The 20080-nt window shown below is 35.7% G+C and overlaps 3 protein-coding genes across 3 annotated transcripts; 1 reads left to right on the forward strand and 2 right to left on the reverse strand.

Annotated features, from left to right (window-relative positions):
- Positions 1-5683: 5683 nt before the first annotated feature.
- Tsp_02788 (seryl-tRNA synthetase, cytoplasmic) lies at positions 5684-8280 on the reverse strand. The gene is made up of 12 exons (XM_003379069.1): positions 8145-8280; positions 8016-8086; positions 7884-7967; positions 7668-7826; positions 7469-7609; positions 7258-7413; positions 6954-7111; positions 6589-6652; positions 6389-6518; positions 6152-6309; positions 5934-6063; positions 5684-5857 (listed from the first exon to the last, which is right to left on the reverse strand). The coding sequence occupies exons 1-12, from the start codon at positions 8278-8280 to the stop codon at positions 5760-5762; spliced, it is 1485 nt and encodes a 494-aa protein (XP_003379117.1). The 3' UTR covers positions 5684-5759.
- A 996-nt stretch (positions 8281-9276) lies between these two features.
- Positions 9277-11592, forward strand: Tsp_02789 (tyrosine-protein phosphatase non-receptor type 12). Its single transcript, XM_003379070.1, has 9 exons — positions 9277-9310; positions 9453-9517; positions 9589-9697; positions 10207-10277; positions 10340-10543; positions 10619-10827; positions 10878-11022; positions 11108-11182; positions 11248-11592. Exons 1-9 carry the CDS (start codon positions 9277-9279, stop codon positions 11590-11592), a joined length of 1257 nt encoding a protein of 418 aa, XP_003379118.1.
- Positions 11593-11959: 367 nt separating this feature from the next.
- On the reverse strand, positions 11960-19810 carry Tsp_02790 (putative mediator of RNA polymerase II transcription subunit 23). Its single transcript, XM_003379071.1, has 20 exons — positions 19751-19810; positions 19571-19693; positions 19279-19397; positions 19120-19228; positions 18359-18454; positions 18113-18301; positions 17970-18056; positions 16779-17084; positions 16561-16690; positions 15090-16044; positions 14958-15030; positions 14685-14890; positions 14463-14583; positions 14140-14371; positions 13265-13496; positions 13093-13199; positions 12724-12805; positions 12543-12658; positions 12052-12462; positions 11960-12009 (listed from the first exon to the last, which is right to left on the reverse strand). Exons 1-20 carry the CDS (start codon positions 19808-19810, stop codon positions 11960-11962), a joined length of 3804 nt encoding a protein of 1267 aa, XP_003379119.1.
- Positions 19811-20080: the final 270 nt, after the last annotated feature.

Here is a 20080-nt window from a genome sequence, read left to right on the forward strand (position 1 = left end):
TGTATTATTAATAGTTTCTGTAATTAATAATTGTACAATATTGTTTCCATATATGAGGAAAGAACTGGTGATACATTGCACTTCCGTTGAGGTCACGATCACCAGTATGATTGAGATCATGAACAGCATCGTTTTCGATGAAATTATTATTTTTATGTACAAATAGATATCCAAAGTGTATGTTAAGAAACTGATGTATTAATGTTTGTTAGCAGTCATAGCGATCGAAATTTTGAATTATTATGACAAAATATAGCATTTGAAAATCATTTTGGAAGTGTCATTTTACATATTATTGTCACCACATTAGGTTTTTCTAGTTGAAAGTACAGTCTACGACTTCTAGTACAGTCCATGATAATATTGCTATTTTGGGCTGAACGGATTTTTGACGTTCTGAAGCTGGTTTGGGAATGATCACTCTTCCTGTATCACGCTTTGTAAATCGGAAATTTACGGTAGAATCCTTCTGAGACTGTCTATTGTTCTACTTACATATGCATACTGAATGTTTATATCGCCCCAACATGACTTAACAAAACTCTGAATGCAGACGAGCTACAAAAATGTATCACCGTGCGAGACTGGATAGAATATAATTGCGGACCTGTTGTTGATACGTCCATTCTCAAATTTGAATTTTATCTCTTGATTTTTATAGATTAAATGATATATGTATAGCATATAATAGCGTGGCTTGTCAAATGCCTGAAAATGTTATATTTTCCCTCTCTGTTGTACCTGAGAGCCGCTCTTATTGACAGCTGGCGATTAATGAACACCACTGTATTTAATTTGCCATTGGAGTTTCACTGTAAAATACTTACTTGCTTGCTAAATAAAACAAATGAAATGCACTAATTCATTCACGATTTTCTGGGTTAATAAGGGTCAAATTCGGAATAATACTACCTCAATATCTCGTTGTCTTAAATTACTGAAACATGGTCTCGTTTTTCCATTTCCTCCTAACACTATCCATTTCTCACTGTTCACAATGACATGCTAGATCGTTATGTTACAGGACTGCCATTTGATAGTTTATGAACAACAGAAGCTGCTAAATACGCTATTGTTCCGTGAATAATCTTTTACACTGTGATCATGCTTCATTGCGTGGAAATGCTTCAAATAAACAACTTGACCATCAACGAACACAAGCAGCACGCTGCACATTCACAGACCAGTACGCAACACAGCGGCTATTGAGTTGAATTTAATGTGAATAATGGCATCAAAGTTTGTTCTGCTTTCAGTTTATATTAAAGTTAGACCCAAAATCAAACCAATAACCAAACCAATGAGAATAATTCCAACAATTAACCAGACAAGTTGAGTAAAGTCTTTGCAGCAGAAGAGAAAACAAGCGCTGGGCTGCTCTTCTTCGTATAACTTTTTCAACTCTTGATTTTGATGATACAATGCTTCATCAAATTTATGCTTTTTCATATCAAGGCCAACTGTTGAATCGTAATGATCATACATTTTGAAACCACCGTTTTGCAAAGGCACAGCAGTAGATATCTGCATTTGCTTATCTGGCGCTGAAAATGGAACGAATGGACCGCCATACGGCGGCATCAACGATGTTTCCATCCCTGCCCTGGGCAGAGCATTCACGGGTATTGGAACGGGCATCATCTTTTCGTTACGATTAATCGGAGGCGGCATCAGAGGAGGCATGCTTCTGAAATCTGGCACAAATCCGTCCATGCAATCCAAGCTGTTCGAGCGTTTCATCGGTTTCCGTTTCTGTTTTTTCATCTCTTGGTACGAATGCATTTCCAAGTCTGTGTGCGGAAAGTTCATTAGTCCAGGTGAAAATGGCCCATTCATCATCGGCGGTGACATGGCTGCTCCGGGCGGAAACGTGGATGGTGGCGGAGGGAGAAAAGGCGCGAACGGGGGAAAGGGAAATAAAAAAGGAGGTACCAGACCGGGGAATGAAATTCCATCTGCGACCGGAAACGGTGGAAACATATTACCAGGCACCTGAGCATTCGGAAACGCTTGTTGCGCAACAAGATCCATGCAAGGTGGGGACATTGGACCCCCGATTCCAGGTGGCCTATACAATTCCATCGCGCGATTCACAGCAACGGTGTCTTCATATGGAACAACAATTCCATTGTTAGCCTCCTCTTCCGGAGGACCACATTCTAAAATTCGATTCGCAGCTACTCTGCCACGTTGACGAGCTACCTCGTTCAAACAGTAGTCGTCGTAATCCCTAAAGCAAATGAAAATAATTAATTAAAATCACCGTTCATTCTCATTCTCACACTAATTCACGAAAGCGATGAAACAGCAACAACTATCGACAGTCAGGTGAGAAAAGTTAAAACCAAACGCTGTACACTTACAGTATAACATTTGAATAAAAAACGCTTTGAATAATAAATACATTTCAGTTTTGACTTTAAAAGTTGTCAAATTATTATAAAGTTTAATTATTGCAAAACAGACAAAATCTTTCAATTTAAGCCCCTATTTTTGTATTTTGAATTTTTAATTTCGTCAAAAAGCTTTGAAAATAAAAAATGTCACCCGCATAAATGCTACTACTGCATAAATTTTTTCAATCATTACTGTGGGTTTCTCATTTTATATAAGTCAAGTAAAATGAACACTGATCATTTTGATGAGCAAATAATTTTTTTTTCATTTCACTGCTATTAAATCACTGGGAGAATTTTGGGCCAACCTTCAAACCATATCGTACTAGTGTAGTGTCTACTGTAGCGCAGAACAAAATCAATGCAGCTGCCAATCTATGAACCTTATTAAATTCATAAAAAAGATCAGAAATCTTAACTGAAAATTTGCATTACAACCCATTCCCAACATCAATAAAACGTAGAAAACAATAATGAAACAAAAAGAACAGAATATTCAAAAAACAATTTTGATATTAAATATTGCTTCGTGCACCTTCGTGTTTGCAAATATAATTAAAAATTAATGCCGTTTTACAATCGCTGCATAGTTTCTGCAAATGTTGCATTTTTACAAAAATTTCGAAGAAAAGTATGCTTGCCCAATAGGCCTACGAAAGAATACAGAATACTGTTCACTTTCATTTAACAAGAACATTTGCATAAAGATTAGCGATAAATCATGTGACATGTTGTCGGGAGGGGGGGGGGAAGAATGGTAAAATTAAGGCAAAAATTAACCTTTTTTAAAATAATATATATATATATATATATATATATATGTTCACAAAAAGTAAAGCAGAAATTGAATGAACATGATCGAACATAAATGAATAAACACTGAACTTACCGTTTAGGAATGAGTGGGGGCGAATCAGAAGACGCGGCGATCATTTTGCTACCAACATCTTCGTTGGCTTCTCTCCAGGAACGCACTTTCATTTCACGTGACCCGTAATTGAACGCTTCGTTTATCTGAATGGCAATAATATTAATAATGAATCAGCTTTGAACTGAATTCAATTTAACCATCGAATGCAGAATATAGTATATAAATGCACTCCTTTATGCTCATTGCTGTGACAAACAGTTATTCGCTTTTTAGCAGTGAGTGATGATTCCTAATCGAACAATAACACTGTGAAACAATTTTGCTAAATTATGTTTATGTTTGCGCAATATCGTTGAAGAAAAGACAAAAAAGCCGAATTCACTCAAGGCGAAATTTAAAATAAACCGAACAAAATGTGGAACGTTGTTGTCAGATAGATGGTGAGTGTATTTGTTGTTGTCGTTGAACGAAAGTATTTGAAATTGGCATTCCAATTTTCATGATATTCATCAAATCAGGACGCTGTTAAAAACATCAAAATTGAGCGGTCAAAGGTACGAGAAGGGGCCAGTCATTAAAAATCCACATCAATTGCTGAACACGCATAAATACAAGCTATTTTCAACTTACAGTAGACAGAGTTGTAAAAGTAAGTTGAAAAATTAAATAATCAGAAATATTCAAAGATATCAATGTTGCAGTGATAGATAATTGATCCGTAGCAAGCAAGCGAGAAGAAGAAGAAGAAGAAGAAAATGCAAATAAATGAAAAAAAAATATTTTGACCTTGTTCAAGATCCAGTTTACAAAATCGAACATGTTTACAAGATACGCGTTGGAAAAGCCAGAAAAGCATTAGCAAAGAGTGTGCGCAGCCGCTTACCTGTCCATTGTTGAAGTGGGAGCGTATCGGTTGCTGCTGCCCCAGGCATCTGACGTAGGACGCTTGTTGATCGTCTCGACTGTCGCAAAAACTTGCCCGAGAAGTATCCACATACCTTGGCGTGTGCACGACACTTCTTGAACAAATTGTTAAAAATTTACAACAATTACAAACACTTTTCAAGAATAGTAGAAATCAAGTCGAGTTCGAACAGAAAAAAAAGATGAATAAATAATACAAAAATGTGATTATCTTTTCAATAAACAATATATACCCAACATCGCTGGGTGCCATTTCGGTGATTATGGGTGAAGTGACCACCAATTCGGCAGCAGTTGAAGAACGGCCGGTTGTCGCCCAGCATGGTACGGGCATGCGAGGAGGGGGTCTCGGCGACGCGTACGAATGCATGTATGGATCGGTTTGGAAAGGTAGCATCGTCGACGATGGGGATCCAAGCAGGAGGGGAAAATCGAATTAACAGAAGCAACAGAGCAGAGAAAATGCAAAACGAAATGCAACCGAACTCGCGTCGCGTGTTCTCTCTTTGCAATAATACCGGGGCAGTGTTGTACAGAGTTGGCAAATTTAAAAACCGACGCCGGTCGCGTTTCCAGCCGTTGCCAAGGTGAACCACTGACCAGAAAAAGCCGGTTTGCATTTTGGAAGTAGAAGAATCTAATGACACGCCAAAACGACAACCGCAACGTCGCGTTGACAACAACAGCAAATTTGCGAACCGTGTGCGTGATTGGAGAAGAAGATTAAGCTGTGGAAAATTGAACGACGTGTCGGTTGCAAGTGTCACGACGCTCTGCTGAAGCTTACACGGTCGACCGGTCAACGGCCAAAATTATGCAAGCTGTACGTACGAGAAAATGTAGCAAATTTCAAAACCACTCCGCACAACCAACCGCCGCACACCACGAACAAGCAAAAAGCGTCCGACAAAATTCCTCGGCGTACTTCGAACTTCAAACGCATCTCTCTCTCTCTCTCTCTCTCGGTTTCTGTACTTCTCTTTTCTTACTGTAGCTCCAACCTCGTAGTGACCAAAAAAAATTTGAATAACTTACTTCCGACACTGTAAATGAGAAACATTTCGATCAAACTGACACATCAGCGAATTATTGCGAGCAAAATGAAAAGTAATATAACTTTAAAAAAAATTAATCAAAACAATCAATACTCTCAAAAAACAAATTTTACAAAATAAATTACAGTATTCATTGTTCTTCACAATAGAATTACAACTTCTCATACTGTGGCAACCTGAAAATTAATAAGCAAACAATACAGACTTCCCTCCAAAAAATCATTTTAGTTTATAAAAAAATTGTTAATCTTTATTAATATTCGAATTGTTTCGACAATCGACACTTCACTCAGTGCACTTTACGACAAATTTCCAACGTCTCGTTTCACTGTTCATATGAATAAATTTTTTCAAAAGATTTTTGCAAAATTTTGCTCGTGTGCAATTTTCATCTGAAATAACGTTAAAATTTCAAAAACATAAACAAAACAACTGAAACCCGTTTGGATGCTATTTATTTTTCCAAGCTTCAATCGCTCTGCAAAGTAGCATCACAAATGATCAAATGCACTACTATTGGGTAGATTTTTCTGTAGCTGATTTGCTCCCTCTCTTTGCTGCCTGTTCGACTTTAGGAGCCGGTTTCACGAATGGAATGAAATCTTTGTAATCTATAAATTCATAAATATACATCAAAAACAACAAATTTTTATCACCAAACAAATATAATTATAATGTAAATTAAACCATCCGGCATGTATTGTCGTAAAGCTTCGGGAACTGCAATGCCATTTTCTTCTTGAAAGTTCTCCAAAATAGCACATATTGTTCGTGTTGTTGCGCACATCGTGCCGTTCAACATGTGCACAAATTCTGCCTAAAATTGATTCCATTTTACAAACTATAAAATTTCATAAAAATAAATAATTTACAACAAAACTAGCAACAACAACTAAAAAGCTTGCCTTAGCCATCATCTTTTTTGTTTGACCATAACGAATACGCAATCGCCTGGATTGATAATCAGTACAGTTCGAACAAGACACAAGTTCCCTGAAAGCCCCAGAACCAGGAAACCATGCTTCCAGGTCATATTTCTTTGCCGCCGCATTGTTCAACTCTCCTTCAATTATCTCATTTTTTCATTTATTCCAAATAATCATGATAATTTAATAAGTTGAAAATGAATTTACAACTGTTACCTGATACAATACTGACAACTCTGTATGGAATGTTCAAAGTCTGATAAAACATTTCTGCATTCGAAATCATTTCTTCTAACATTTCCCACGAAGCGTCATCATGTGGAGAAGTGATGCAAAACTGCTCAACCTATAGAAGCAACAGCGACCGAACTCAAAACTAAGCAATACACAATCTCTCACGTAAATATGATCCTCACCTTTTCAAACTGATGAACTCGAAATATGCCACTAGTATCCCGTCCATGGGAACCAACTTCTTGTCTAATAATAAGAGACGATAATTTGTAAAAACTACTTTAACAATAAATACATCAAATAATCAAATTACACTAATCTATTCATTTCATTTCACTGCAACATAAGTAAAAAATATTTACTCAATTTCAATTGAAATCAAAATTTAATTTCATGAAAATATTAAAGCCGTTAAAATTAATTCAAAAAATAAAAATTATTTTATTAAGTACAAAACAGACTTATCTTTTAAAATATATTAAAAAAACACATTTGAAAAATAACCATGTAATTAAAAAACAAATAATAGTAATAAAACGCACAGTACCGAAAACATGTAGAAAATCCAACATAACGAAGCGGAAGAGATTCTTTAGAAATCCACTCGTCGCGATGATAAGCGGCGATCGGCTGCTCACTTGTAGCAATCAAATATTTCTCTTCTTCTGCTATCTCTTCCTTTACCTCGCTAGACTTTCCTATCACCTGCAAATCGCATTGAATGAACATTTTACATTATCAAAATTCATCAATTATTGCATCAACAGCATTCTCTTCCTTTGTCGATTAATTAAGAATTATAAAACAACTCTATTACACAATAATTTAAAAAACAAAGAAAGATAATTTACTTTATACAACTGGTCATCAAAATCACTGAGTTGAGCAACCTCCTGCATCACTTCTTTTCGCATAAAAAATGGAGTATACAATGGAGTGTACTTCTTCTTAAATAGCATGTGCATTGCTAGTTGAATCAAAGCTTGCTCCAGAAATACCAACGGACCCTATCCAAAACAGTTCAAGGCATCTTTAATTTGTAATAAATACTGTCAGCTTTACTTTGAGAAAATAGCCACGGCTACCAGCGACAGAACAACCTCTTTCACTGTCATAACCGTCAACCATGATGCCCAAGTCCACTTGCGAATACTTTTTGCGCACTTCTAATTCTCCCCACGTCCTCACTATTTCATTATCATCCTGATGAAAATAAATAATTAAATAACAAAAACATAATATACAAACAATTTAATGAAACCTCGTTTTCGCTAACTGGAACAGAATTATGCACCAAATTGCCAATTTGACTCAGCGCTTTGAAACGAACCGCTTCTAAATTTTCCACCAGTTTATATGATTTTTCCATTTCATGATCAATCAATAATCGAAGCTGCTTTATCTGACTCACTGATAAAGCCTAATAAACATTCATGGAAAAATAAAAGAAAAAACGTCAGAAAAAAACAATAAATACCCGAATTTGATCTACAGTCAATTTCTGAAGCTTGTCCGTCAAAGAATCCGGAAGGGTGCTATTACCATCAACTGGCTCTTTTCTCTTAAAAAATCACTTTGATAATAATAACAAGAATAACGTCTCTTTTACTTTAATTTTTTCTCCAATTTCTTTACTGCATAAATTTTTCAATCGATTCCATTCATCCGATAGATAGCGAGCTAAACATTCGCTTACAGTTTATTAAAAAGTTATCCGCATCAAGGCAGAAAAACATACAACGCCGCCACTCTTGATCCGTTTCTACCACTTGATCAACTAAATCAACTGATTGGAAGCGCTTCTGCTGACTAACTCTTACTGCCTGCACATTTCCGCCTTTTTCAACGCGAAAATTATCCAAATCGAGAACCATTGTTAACAACAAAACAATTAATGCCTACATTAAATACAACGTATAAAGATTTATTTTATCAAATATTCAAAGATTTTCTGAAAACTGTAAAATATATAAATCTCAGTATTACCTAATGCCAAACAATAAAAACAGTTAATCAATCTAAATAAGAGAAAACGACAAATGAACGTGTGCAACACTTGATGACAGTCATACCAAAAGATGTAATTTTCAGGTACAAACAATTCTAAAACAAAAAAATAAATGAATAATATGAAATTTTAAAAACTTGCTTGTTCATTATTAAAATTAATTTGTTCAAAAACACCATCTTTGTTAAAAAATAAAATATTTTAAAATAACTGTATTTTACATATATCATTTATTTTCTTGTCTTTAATGTATTTTTATCCAATGTAAAATTTATTAATTTAAGAACAATTTTTGAATTTCAATTAATCATGTTTAATAAAAGTTTACCTAGCTTTTAACTTGAAAGTCATTTTCTCCATTGTATCTCACGTTCGTGATTGGAACATTTTATTGACGCATGTAGTATACATTTTTTCTATAAAGAATTGAATTTTATTTTCAAAACAAAAATATTAAACGGTATGTATATTTTATGATTTATATCTGCTTTTCATGTCGATGTTCTCTTACTTAAAACAAATGTTGGGACAATAAACGTCGTGGTGTACTGTACTATTAATGATCTTAATTGAGCAACACCAGTTTTATCAATCTTATTTGATTATTTTTTTCAGTGAAAGGAATTGATAAATTTTGTTGATAGTAGAGTTGAGTTCTGTCAAGTTAGTGAAAAGTTAGATGGCTGCTAAATCGATAGCTTATTGAGCCATACTTGATAGATTTCGCATTGTCGGTCTGCGACTAGTTGATCAGTCGTTGAAATGGCTTTACATTGCTTATATAGCGCAACAGATGTGTTATTATATTTCTATGTTTTATTCAAATAGAAATTATTACACGTATAAATTAATTTAAATTTGCATGAGCGTTTTGTTGAATTTAATTGTTTACATCTGTATGTGAACATGCGAATTTGTTTCCAGACGCTGCATTGGTCTTACAGCTCCAGTTAAGTGCAGAAATGGATAAATCACCGAAAAGAACAAATCCAGTGACAACTACTTTATCACTTGTGACTTTTATGCGTAAGTTTATAGCTGACGTGAAGCAGAATGAAAAAGCAGCAGACAACATTTACAGTGATTATGCTCTTCAGTTTTTGGTAATTTATTTATTTTTACGTTTCAAATGGTCCGATTTTGTACTTATTTTTTAATTAAATTGTTATTATAGAAAATTCGATTGGAAAGTGATGAATTTCGTGATTTGTCTCAATTTTCTTCTGAAATAGGAGCAAGAAAAGAAAATACGTTCAAAAATCGCTATCGTGATATTCTTCCGTGTAAGTGAATAAAGTAGCAGTTCGACTAGCATTTTTCATTTCATCAAATCCTACAACTTTTTATACTGTCGGGCACATTCGTCACTTATTATGCAGAATTGAAAACTAGATATAAATTTGGTTGAACTAGTTTCTTTTGTATATTTTTTTCATTAAGAAATTTCTTCTTACTTGCATCATACTTTATAGAAAATGTACGTCTACTTTTGTTTTTTGTAAATATGCTGAGCTATTCAGTTCTGATTGGTATTTTTCTGATCACCTTTCCATTATGTTTAAAACTCGCAAAGTTTGTTTTCCAAATTGCGTTGCTTCTAATTCATAGCTCTGATGTTGTTAACTCGTAATTGCAGTGATCGATTTATTTTATGATTAGTCATGGGTACTGTATTTGATTGTCAGGTAAAGTGCAGCATAGTCCACTTTGATTTACTTGTATTTAATTTCAGATGAAAACGCAGAATCAGTAACAGAATTTAGATTAATATTAATTAACTTATTATTTCTAGATGATTACAACCGCGTGAAACTTCTTTCTGGTGGCTCTTCATCTGATTATATTAATGCCAGCTATTTGAATGTGAGGAAAGGAAATTTTCATTTTGAGAATGTTAAATATTTGCTGGTGAAAATTCTTTTTAGGGTTGCAATGGTAAAGTTGCTTACATTGCCACTCAAGGACCTTTGGAAAATACTTGCGATGATTTTTGGGCCATGGTAGTGCAAAGTCGGTGTAGAACGATTGTCATGCTTTGTGAGTTGATTGAAGATGGAAATATAAAGTGTTTCAAATACTGGCCAGGCCTTAGGGACAAAAAGCAGTATGGCAACGCAAGGGTGTGTTTGGTATGTGATTGTGTGAACTGATTTGATACGAGTTTATTTTGTTCTTTTATTTTTCAAGTACAACCTCTTTTTCAGGTGGAAGAAAATCGAATAAATCGACATTTCACTGTGCGTAAGCTGACCATACGTGTTGATAATGAAAAGCGCGATTTGAAGCAGTTTCACTTCCATCAGTGGCCGGATCACAGCACACCAGAAGAGGTTGAGCCGTTGATCGAATTTTTACGACTCGTTCGCGAACATCAGTCCGAATCCTGCACTGAACCTGTTGTTGTACACTGCAGGTTGAATTCCATTATTTTATCGATTGTGATTTTCAAATTTCAATTTACAGCGCTGGTTGTGGACGTACTGGCACATTTTGCGGCTTGGACTATGCTTATTGTTTATATAAAAGTGGCAAGCTAACCGAAGAATTCAGCATTTATAAACTGATCTTTGACTTTCGTCGTCAACGATCATCAATGGTTCAAACACGGGTAATGAAGATGAACGAACATTGATTATTGTTTAAAATGAAGTTTTCCATTGTATCACAGTAATTATTTCTTTTTCATTTTACAGGAACAGTATGTTCTGCTACATCAGTCAGTGTGCATTTTATTCGAACAATTTTTGGCAGATCTCGGCTTGGATGCCGTGAGATTTTAATTATTGAAGATTCTGGTGATGATGCCTTGTATAAATACTCCTTTTTTTAATAGAATATTAAAGATACCGCAGTGGAGTGTGCCACCGGCAGCGGGGAAGGTAAACAAGAAGCAGGTTCGAGCTGTGATATAAAGAAAAAAAGTCCAGTGCAAACGGTGACTCTGTGTCCACCTCCGAAATCGAAAAAGGTCATCAGTAAAGAAGACGCGGATTCGTCTGTGGAAGGAAATTCTAAGGGCCGTTTTGCTGCTGATGAGAACTCGTCTACACAGCAGAATGGTGGTTCGGAATCAGTTGAGTTCGACGATGACGATGATGATTCAAGTAATATTTTATATACATTTTTAAACAGTTTTGAAAAGATATTATTTTTTTTCTCAGACGCGTCTACTGAATGAGAAGTCACGGAAAGAGAACAGGTCAAAAGTCGTACAATATAGACGAGCAGAAATTATCCTACGTTTCCTTATAAGTATATATATACATATATATTCTGAAAAATGGAACAGCTCAATGGAATCAAGCCATTGTTTTTTTTATAGCGTCACAAAATGTTTGACAAATTTTTAACAATTGTCAGTCATCACTATTTATCAAGCTTAATAAATAAATCTGCACACTTGAAGTTATTTTTAATACAGAGTGGTAAATTTGAAACTTTTAAATCACATATATCAATCATTTAAAAGAAGAAAAAAAGTCGACAATTATATAATTCATATTAATCAATGGAGAATTGTGAAGAATATTTAAAATGACCAGCAACTATTGCAATTTGTTTGAATTGTTGGTGAACAACACTGGCAGTAGTACGGCTGTAGTGAAGAAACAAAAAAAATGTTCAACAAATAACATACCGTAAAACAGTGCAGTAGGCAAGCGTCCGATCGGTATCAACGCGACGAGCTGATTCAAGCCGACGCCGAGCAATGCTTGAGCGAATTTGGTAGAGAAAAATTTCGATGCAATCTTGTTGTTGTTGTTTGTAAACATGGATTTGTTAGCCAACAATATTGCAACGCTAATTAGCACACCGACATCACGAAAAAATGATGCCAACGGTGTGGTGGACTGATGGATCCATTCAGCTCGGTGACAATATTTAGCCGCTAATTCTATCGACCGGTGCGTGTCGACGCCGAAAAATCGGTGCGCTTCGTGCACGCTCAGGGCAATCAACAGCAAAGCAATCATGAAAGCGATCAGATTCGACCATCGCCGACGACGATGACCAACCAGCGAACGCGTAACCAACGCTATGCAAATTCCTGAAGCATGAATAAACAAATTAAATAAAAGCAAACGCTTCTCGGTCTAATTAATATGTATGTGTATGAATTTGCTTTACCAACAACGATGCCCAAAATCACTTGATCAGGAAAATGAGCGCTGATGTAAGTTCGAGAAATGGACACTGCGATTAGAAACACAACGTACAACAGCCAACAAATTCCAGATAAATCACTGTAAATATTTTTCTTTTTCATTCGATCATTATGTTTTTTTTTATCGTTCCTATTCCAGCTTACCCGAGCACCAGATCGCTTTGCAAATTATACAACAAATTAAACCAAACTGAAGCCGAAACCATCGCATGACCACTCGGGCTGCCTGTTTAAAAAACATTACAATTTCATTAATGAAATTTAAAAAACTGAACAAAAATCTATAAAATATCTGGCTGCTGTTTCAGATTGAATAAGTAGAACTTGTAAAAAAACATGCTTGTCTACGGCTGCGTAAAAAAGCAATAAATTTTAACACATTCAAAAACAAGACAAACGTTAACCGTGACATTTGCTTGTTTTGTTTGACTTGAACCGATTTTTATAAAGTTCAACTTTAGTTAGTACTCTACCATTTGGAAAAGCAAATCAAATGAAAAAAATAATTATTACCAGGTCCAGTTTCACATGTCCATTGAAACTGTTTCAACGGATGCGACAGTTGTCCACTCACTCCGGCTGTGTAGACCCACCAGTATGGTCGATCGTCCAGCAGAATCCTAAAAAAGAAAAAACGCCTCATAAATATTATTCAATAAGTGCAAGGTCGGTGAAAAGCCGGTACCATTTTAATATGCAATTGGAAATTTCACTGAAAGCACCAACAATTACCATATCCAACGCAGCGGTGCCAAAAAATGGAAACAAAGCTGGAAAGTATAGAGAAAATGTCATTACCGGATCGCCCAGTTTTGTCACTGCGAGCCAAAAATGCTGCGCCGTTTCGCCAAATATGGGCAGTCGTTGAAGCCATACAACCATTTGAATTCCCAACAATTTTATCGGATTGATCATTTCTGAAATGAAATCTTCTTCAAATGAACCTTTCCGAATTAATCAGCTATAATTTTCACGCATATAATGAACCGATTTCAAAATAATTTAGCTGTGCGCGTAAAAATACCGTTTCAAAAAAAAAGAATGAAATTCAACTTTCCACAGTTTCTGAAATACCGCAATACCAGCGGTACCTGTACCCCAGCGTCTCCAGTACTACGAAGACATTAATTAACACCGGTCTGTCCAGTTTTTTTCATAAAAAACATCAAATATATACAGTATAAAAACGATCAAGTAAAATGAATTTATAGAATAAATTTGATTTGAATTTCAAAATAAACAAACCTAAAATAGTCAAAAATTAGTTATATAATAAATAAAACCTTGTCAAATAATTAATTATCTGCAATAATTTTTCAAATTACAATTTACTGTAATTGTAGTTCAAATGTAACCAAACGGTTAACGTGAACCGCACACAAAAAACATCGACCAACATACGGACGGACATAAAATTAATTTTAATTTTAGAATTATGAACAATTTGCACCGGTCTGAAAATGTCCGGCGTTAAGCATGGTCGTTCGTGTGTGTTACAAATAAATGACACACAAAAAAACAATTCACTAATTTGACTGGAAAAGTAGAAAAATCAAGAACCGGAAAATGGCGTGCCTGATGACTGTTCACCCTGAGCAAAGCTTATATAACGCAATTTCTGTTGCAAAGAAGGGCGCAACATTGGAATAATTCGATCAGTATCCTGTCGAACACTGTCACCAACGTACATATATTTGACGTGATAGAAAAAATCACAAATCAAATCTTCGTATTTCCAATTACCCACTTCACAATCAACATTGTACAACATCTGATATAGATCTGTTGTAATCTGAAAAGAAGCTCATTGAAACAAACAGTTGCATTCATCAAATCAAATAATTCTAGAAGATGAAAAATAAATTTTCGCCATTTGAACTTACGTCCATAGTAAATTTGGTACGTTCTTGGTAGAATCGCTGCAGAAATGGTGCCACCAAATGGCAAACATACAAAAATTGTCCCTCAGAACGTACGTGAGGTATCCAAGTTGAGCGTAAAGCTCTGAAAAATGCAACAAGCAAAAAACAAAACAAAACAAAACAAAAATTGAAATAACAGCTGAATAATTAATAGATTATAAGATAAATAAATGACCAACTTACTGAGGTAAGAGTTGCAAGTAGCCGGATGCGCTGTGCAACCAAACAGCGTGACAAAGGGCAAGTATACGTGCCGGATAGCAGTCTTCCATCAATTTTGATCGTTTTTCAAAATCTAACTTATTACTGACGTCCGTGTTGATCGAATTCATATGATCCGAACAAAGTGTCGTCAAAATAGTCTGATAAAATGGTTCCATGTAACTAATCTAAAAAAATTGAACAAACACTTTAAATATTTCTATTCAAATTAAAAGAATGGACAAATTCACCAACCGGCAGAGCGGAAAAGATCAATCCGATCGCATTTACCCAATACATGACGGTATTTTTATCGACCAAACTGTGCCTGGAAGATTGAGACTACAAATGAAACAAACAAATCAAACTGAATTGCTGTTACTGTACCAATGAGTGACCAGAGTGACCAGAGCGTTGCCGACGTCGACAACGCCGACCGGCAGGGACATCAATTCGATGCATATGGAGTAGAGAGCGTGGGTTTGGAAGTTGTTGAATTCGACAAATCTCAGGTCAGTTTTGCGCGACCACTGCTGCCTGGGCTCGGAAAAGGTGTCGATCAGGCGCCGAACAAGGGCCGCGTAGTAATTCAAATCGGGAACCCATGGACCGCGGTCGGTCGCCTGACCGACCCAGCCGACAAATTCGGCCGACAATAGCCAGTGGTCGTCGCGCGACGGTACGCAGGCCCCGTGCACGGCCAGAGCGAGTTTCTGCTTGATGGCCGGCGATTCGACCAGGCGTTTTTCGTAAAAGCGGAACGTGGAATAGAGAAAACTCACCGGATATGGGTGGAACCGATACAACGGACCAAGTATGCTCAGGGTCGAGTCGAGAAATTTCAAACAAGCGGCTGGTGATTCGACCAATTTTTGCAACAACAAATCCACCACCGGAAGCATTTGCAAGCAACGGGTGCCAAAATAAACAGGCAGTGGACAGTCGTTCGGTGTCAACGAGGCGCGGCTCAGTTCCACATGGACCTGGGACCAAGTGCGTTCGGCATGCTTGATCTGGTAGGCTTGGTATTTGTCGTTCCAGTCCTGGCAGTGCCAGTAGTCGGACGGTAACATGGCCACGCAGTCGGCGACCGCCGAGCGCAGCTCTTCGGAACGCTGTACCAACAGCATGACGATCAACAGCGCGTAAAAGGCGTCGTTACCTTCGTAGTCGCGCAGCAGCATGGTCAACATGAACCGCTCCAACGGAACCACGGCATATTTGAATATTAAACGATTGAGCACGTCGACGCAACGATTCACGTCGGCGCTGTTGGTCTCGTAGACGAGAAAGTCGGCCAGCGATTTCAAATGGACGAGCACCTTGCGCGGACCGAGCACTTCTAAAATTTTCATCGACACCGCCGGCAATTCGCCCGTATCGTAAACAAGGCGCCACAACAAGCACAAATATACCGTGCTTGTTGAAGTGTTTGTAAAATAATCGATCAAGCTCAATTCTGAGCCGAAAGTTCTGTGTTTGATGTATTCTTCGTCTACTTGCTGTTTGAGCAAAAAACGACTCTGTTGTTGCTGTTGCGGCTGCTGTGATGAACCAACAACAACGTTCAATTGCTGTGGTTGTGGTTGCTGTTGTTGTTGTTGTTGTTGTTGTTGTTGTTGTTGTGGTTGTTGTTGTTGTTGTTGTTGTTGCTGCTGTTGCTGCTGCTGTTGCTGTTGTTGCTGAGTATAATGTGAGCAAAATACTTGTGGAAATACGCTAAGTGTTGACTGAGGCCAACTGTAAGAAGGAAGCTTGTTCAACAATTCTCGGTATACCCCTTCGATGAAGCACGAATCAGAATCTTAAAAATTATCGAAACATTTAAACTGCCAAATAAATTTAACAAAATAACTACTGGATATAACTGTAGAACGAGCTAATGTTAAAATTATAATTCTCATCAATTCTTCATTTTCAGCAATCGACTGCTTTGTTCCGTCGGCTGCAACTGCGACGAAGGAATTCAAAAGACGCGCAAACGGGGCCTGAAAAATTTCATAATGCGGATACCACTGAAATTGCAACAACAACGTCCTCTCAAGCCTAAAAATCAACACCAAATAAACAACCCACGAAATAATAATAATAATAATAGCATCTATACATCCAGTAAAGAGATGCGTTGGTTTGAAATTTTGCAAAAGCCAACGTCTGCTGCAATGTAACAATTGCGTGAACACGATACGTCGACGGGATGTTGAATAGACGATAGTTGAGAATTTCACAGCAAATGTACATCATTTCGCAGCATTGATGACGTGCCGCTGTGAGTACTATGTGCGATGTGAACTGCTTCAAGCCGAGAATTTCCAAATCCGGGTACGTCAACATGCGACAATACGTTTCCACCAAAGCTGGCGATGGCCAAGCACTTTTCCCCTGCATAAACCGACCAAACGTTCCAATCAAACTGTTCGCAATACTGTTCACACGAGCATCAAAATCAGATAAAAAGATCAAAGCAAAAAAAAAGAATCAATAATCTCACTTCATCCGAACATGTACAGAAACAGAGTCGAGAAATTCCAATTTCAGTGGTCTCAGTTTGACTTCAGAGACAGCACCGTTCGGGTATGGCATTGAATTGGTAGCGTTGGACGCAAAATTTCCAGATGCTTGGGTAGAATTATGCCCACGTGTGTTATCCAAATTCTCTAACAAAATAGGCAAAAGATCTTGTTGAAATATTTCTGAAGTTGAACTATCTGAAAATTTCAAATTTTTCTGATTAAGTTTCATACAGAGAAAACAAAAACTAAATTATCAATTTTTACAAGCGTTGCATAGCACGGCTACCATATAATTATCCGTATTAAACTGTGTTTTGTTCTTCAAAGCTTCTTGCAAAAATCTAAACAACATACATATAATACAATTATCATCTGAATGAACATCTCACATACTTCCTCTGAGTATTAACGGTAGGTGGAAGCTCCACTTCCATACTTGGTGATTTTTTCAAAATGTGTATCCATATACAAGTTGGAGCAAGCATTAGAACACAACTGGAATCCGATCCAGAAACAGTAAATATATCTCGTCCAGTGTACAATAATCGATACAAATCAAGAATAACGGCAAATTCTTCTACCTAAAAATATAATTATAATAATGATCGCTATACAAGTTTGTCTTTTTTTAACTAATTAATAAAAAAAACAAAATCAGATATTACACCTACAGACATATAAAATTTTCCATTTTTTAACAATTAACAAATGATCGCTATTATAATTTAATATTCAAAATTTCTATTTTTCATACCGAATATTTCTGCATTCCACCAGAAAGAAAGTTAAACAAACACCACATCAGCTGATTCCTCGCATATCGATATGGATAATGAGTAAGCTGAAAAGAATGAATTTTCATAACAATATATTTTACATATGCATCAATTATAATACCTTCGTATGCAAAATTTTTACTAATCTTGTAAAGCAAATTGACTGTTGAAGGGTAAGGTAAATAATCTGCGTTGAAATAATGCGCCAAGCCTGTGGATTTAATTGACTGTGGTCGCATTCTGCAGTGAACATTAACTCCAAGATGATTTCAGTTATCACTTCTTCAAAATAAGGTATTCGTGATTTTTCCTGAAATATTTATGAAATGTGATATTCACATTTTCTGCTTCAAAATATAGTACTCACTGGCTTAGCAGTCCCAAGTAGCACCGCAATAGCGTCTCGATATGTAAAATGCATGAATACATGTGTTAACAGCCGCATCTGGGGATTCAGTAGATCCTTAAAATTGTAATAACTTGTTTATACAAAATTCACAAAGAAAAGTCTTTTATACTTGACTGTAGGGAAGTAAACCTTTCAAAGGAAACCTCAGTGACAAAGCCTCAAGTTTCCAAAATGCGTTAAAATAAAATCCAACGTGTCCTGGAATCGGGGTCATAAATGTTCGTCCTCAAAATAAATATATTAATAAAAAAACACTGATTATTAAAAGAAAAGCATAAATGCTTACCGCAAACAGAATTTAACTGCGCCAACGGTCGAAAAGATTCTATTATTTCCGTAAAACAATCTGCCATACGCTACAAAGCAAAATAACATATAAAGTATAATAAAATAAAAACAAATAAATCAAATAAAATATTAAACCCAATGTGAAAAGCATCTCTGCTCTGGAAGATTCTTTATAATTTCCGTAATGACAAAATAGGCAGGAAGCAAATTATTTTTTCGATCACAAATTGTTTTTATTAACTAAAATGACACATAAAAAGTTATATTATTTAAAAAAATCAGAAAATTCAAACTTTTTCGACAGCTTCTACAGATTTCCGTTGATCCACTTGAAGATGCACAGGTATAGGAATGTCAAGAAGTCGTTTCAGAGTATCGCGCACACCCTAACAATTCAAATATCAACAAAATAAAAGCATTAATTACTTTACCTTATAGTCAAGAAGAGAAATATTTTCCATAAAGAAAGCAAATGTATCATTCCAGCCGCAGTTGTTAATGTTCAATTCTGCGCAGGTTAGTAACTTTTCACAAATGCATCTAAATTACATTTATTATCCAAAAATATGTTGATTAAATAAAAAATTTACTTGATGCTCAGCATCTGTCGCTGAGTTACATTTCTGACAAAGAAATCAACAATTCTGTTTGCTGAATTTGATAACACTCGATGTGATATCACGATGGAAAAAGCCGATTCTTGCAAATTCTAAACTTAACAATGACATGCAATAAATAATAATTAACGTACAATATACTCATAATCAAATAAATGTTATACATTAATTAACAGTAATTATTATAAATTATTATATTAGAAAATAAAATACGTCCTAGAAAAGATCATCATTGCAGTTATTTAAAAATGACTTCAAAAATCACCTGTGGCAAAGATGTGAAAATTTCAATAAGTTCATTTGCAGTAGATATAACCATTTTTTTCTCACATTCTTCGCTGGATGTTATCAAATAAGGTTGGAAAAAGAAATAGGCAATTCCACTTTTCTGAAAGATGCACAAGTTTTATTCTGTTTCAAATGAATTATGTTTCATAAATCTTACTGCATGCTCCTTGAACAAATTTTTTACTTTTGCTTCAAAATCAGAAAGTGAAACTGACATTGCGACAAAAGCACAGTATCCCCAAAATGAAATTCTACTTTAAAATGGATAATTTAATTTTGTCAACATCCAACAATTAGAACGTCTTAATAAATATGAAAATACAGTAATACCAATTTCAAGCATAATTTATATCTAAATGTCATCAGCCTATTTTGCGAATACAATACATAAAAAAATTCCAGAATAAATATTTACTTTCTTATTATGCATAAAGAAAGTAATGTAACTTATTATTTTTAAATCGAAGCTCTTTTTAGGCTACAGTAG

This window comes from Trichinella spiralis (genome assembly GCF_000181795.1).
Source record: "Trichinella spiralis strain ISS 195 chromosome Unknown Scfld2, whole genome shotgun sequence".
Taxonomy (NCBI): Eukaryota; Metazoa; Nematoda; class Enoplea; order Trichinellida; family Trichinellidae; genus Trichinella; species Trichinella spiralis.